Source organism: Chenopodium quinoa, unplaced genomic scaffold, assembly GCF_001683475.1.
Source record: "Chenopodium quinoa cultivar QQ74 unplaced genomic scaffold, ASM168347v1, whole genome shotgun sequence".
NCBI classification, from domain to species: Eukaryota; Viridiplantae; Streptophyta; class Magnoliopsida; order Caryophyllales; family Amaranthaceae; genus Chenopodium; species Chenopodium quinoa.
Genome location: NW_018745684.1, coordinates 144,746 through 147,790, shown reverse-complemented (window position 1 = coordinate 147,790; position 3,045 = coordinate 144,746). Strand labels below are relative to the sequence as shown.

Here is a 3,045-nt window from a genome sequence, read left to right as displayed (position 1 = left end):
AGAGTTTTCCTCCAAGGACATTTGGATTCGGCATTTAGCTAGTGTACTTAAAATGGGAGATTTCAAAGGCCATAAAAACTCCTCTCTTAAGCCAAATTCTATCCCTTTTAAGATATGTTTATGCAAATATTGTGGCCGAAGATTTCTAAATGCACAAGCATTAGGCGGCCATCAAAATGCTCATAAGAAGGAGAGACAAGAAGCAAAAGATTACAAACAAGAGATGACGACTTCAATGGTGATGTCGAGTTTCGGGATGCCCTTGATGCTCAGCTCCTTTGTTCAGCCTCATGGTTTTGCGCAGCACTTGATCACAGGAGGCCAGCAACCCGGCTTTTCCAGTTCTAGCAGTAACATCAGCAGCTTTCACCCTGTAATCAACTTCTGGCCGGGGAGTTATCGTCTCGATGAGGGAACACTCAATTCTCATGTACCTGCTGCAATGATCACCAGCCAACTTCAGGGTGCTACTGATGGTGCAGAGCAGCAGTTTGAGAGGGGATGCGCGTCTGATGATCATCAACGCGCATTAGAGTTAAAGCTGCCTGACCTGAATTTAGATCCGCCTCTTTGATACCATATAGACAAAGTAGTATAAGGAAATAATTGTATGTTAATTATGTACATGTGTGTGTAATTGTGCGTGACTTCATTTGCTTATATAGTACTCTGTAATGATGTTCGTTTCCATATTGATTTGTTACGTACTGATGAGCTTTAGGCGTTGTCGAAGTTATCAATGAAGGTTGATGATAACAATTAAGTTTGACAGTGGCTATCAACTATCGTGATTAATAAAAAAAAATTGGCGTACGTGGTACTAGAGGTCTGAAATCGAATTTCATCTTAATAGTTGTCTTTTGTACGGTTTTCTATATACCATATCTGTTAGTAATGGAAAACATTTACTATATATGATAGCATTGAAAGCATCGAGACAGAAGTATAAAGATAACACTGTAATTTCTTGCCTAACCAGGTCATCAAAAACTAACCAGTATCCAACTATTAAACCTATTTCCGTGATAACATCGTGTCACGAGAAAGATATAACGGAAATTAACATATTGTTCCGTAGTACACCATATGTATATAGTTTACTCTCTTCAGCTCTTATAAAATAGATGATTGATCACATATAAAGATATTAAAAATTTATAATTAGATAGAATGATACAAAAAATACTTAGATTTTCAAGTATATCCGTACTTCATAGAATTATGAAAATGTACAACCTTAAAAAAAATTCAACAGTAATCGTCATGATTCCTTTTTTCCGAGGGAGTACAGAGTTTCAAATTTAGAAAAAATTGAGTGATCATTAAACCTAGAACACTCTCTTCTTGACTGTCTTGGTCACAATTTTTTTTAAGTCTTTCTTAAACATTTCGAATGTAACTAGTTTACGAATTACTTGCAACCTTTGCAGATTCATTATTGTTGCCATTGGTAAAACTCATGGGTCGATGGCCCCACCTCAAGTCCTCAACCACAACACTATTCTACCAAATTGCAACCCAAACTTTACCATATTGGAAAGTTGGATATACTGCACAGATTATGTAATATCTCTTTAATTTTTTTTAACCTTTCTTTCGATAGCAAACCAGCAATAATACTGCCAAGAATCTTGCCAATAGTAGTATTGTCTAGGAAATCTCAAGCATTACCCTTTAAGGAAATAGTTTTTTATGGTATTTTTATCTTTATCTAAATTTTTACTCCGTAGTTGTGAATTGAACTCATCTAAACTAATTGTCTAAACTAGGGGTACTTCATAAGTTTATATGATACACATGATCAGGGGTACTTTTAAAGGTATTAAGTAACGTGTGAATGTGTGATATATTGTAGTTTAACTAATCCGTTTTAGAAATTGAAGTGATGTAATTATTTTAAGACGATCTAAAACAAATATGGTCAGGTTGTTACGAAAATGAAAATTCTTTAGTGCTCTCTCTCTCCGCATGCATTTACTCGAATTTATCTCTCTCTCAATCTCCTCACGAGCTTACATAAGTTTGTAAAATAACAATAAATTTTATTGTATGTGGATGCTACTAACTTTATTGATCAGTAAAGTTTTAAGATGTTGATGGATAAAATCTTTAAAAGGTCATAGGTATAATTCAAATGGGATTTCATCTAAGAATTTGTTTTTTTTTATGACTGTAGAATTGGAAAAATAATAATAATAATAATAATAATAATAATAATAATAATAATAATAATAATAATAATAATAATAATAATAAAGTACAGCTAACATTTTAGCCTTATTCAATTCATTACTTTTTTTTTTTTTGATAGGAAACCTTTCATCACATAAATAATGGATGTACAAGGCCATATATTTTTGATATGATAAAATGATAACTACTACTCCATAAGTAGTGCATGTAACAACACCTTATAGCAAGGTGACGTGTAGTTCTTCTCATAATTCGTTTAGTCCATATTATATATTTTTAGCTAGATTATTAGTAGTGTTAATGGAAATGCAAGGTTTCAAGGATCATAATAACAAATCTTCTAGGCCAAAATCTCTTCCTTTTAAGATTTTGTATGCAAATATTGTGGAAGGAAATTCCTAAACTCGCAAGCATTAGGTGGTCATCAAAATGCTCATAAAAAGGAGAGACGCGAAGCAAATTTTCATAACAATGAAATGAAATCAACAGCAAATGCGAGTTTTGGGGTGCCATTGGCGCCCTGCAACTTCATTCAGCCCCATGGTGTATCGCCATGCCTGATCACAGTAGACGAACCCTTCTGTTCCTGGACTAACAGTGTTAGAGCTGCAGCGGAATTTTGGCCTTCTAATAGATATAAAATAATATGAAATTTAACACCTCTCACAACATGCAATTCTAGGAATGAGACAAAATAACCAATAAGTAACAAAATATAACTTAAGAAATTAACCTCTCTTAATTATATTTAACTTCCGATGTGAATTACAAAATTTGATTGATCAAAAAGCTACATCTAAAACAACGTATTTATAATAATCCTAGAATGTTAATTATGGAAACATTTCCATT

General features: G+C 33.2%; 1 protein-coding gene across 1 annotated transcript; it reads left to right on the top strand.

Annotated features, from left to right (window-relative positions):
* On the top strand, positions 1 to 677 carry LOC110718292 (zinc finger protein 6-like). The gene has a single exon (XM_021897130.1). The coding sequence runs from the start codon at positions 53 to 55 to the stop codon at positions 572 to 574; it is 522 nt and encodes a 173-aa protein (XP_021752822.1). The 5' UTR covers positions 1 to 52; the 3' UTR covers positions 575 to 677.
* The last annotated feature ends 2,368 nt before the right edge of the window (positions 678 to 3,045 follow it).

Coding starts and splice junctions, on each gene's coding strand:
- LOC110718292 (XM_021897130.1), top strand. CDS start 53: ATGGGAGATTTCAAAGGCCATAAAAACTCCTCTCTTAAGCCAAATTCT.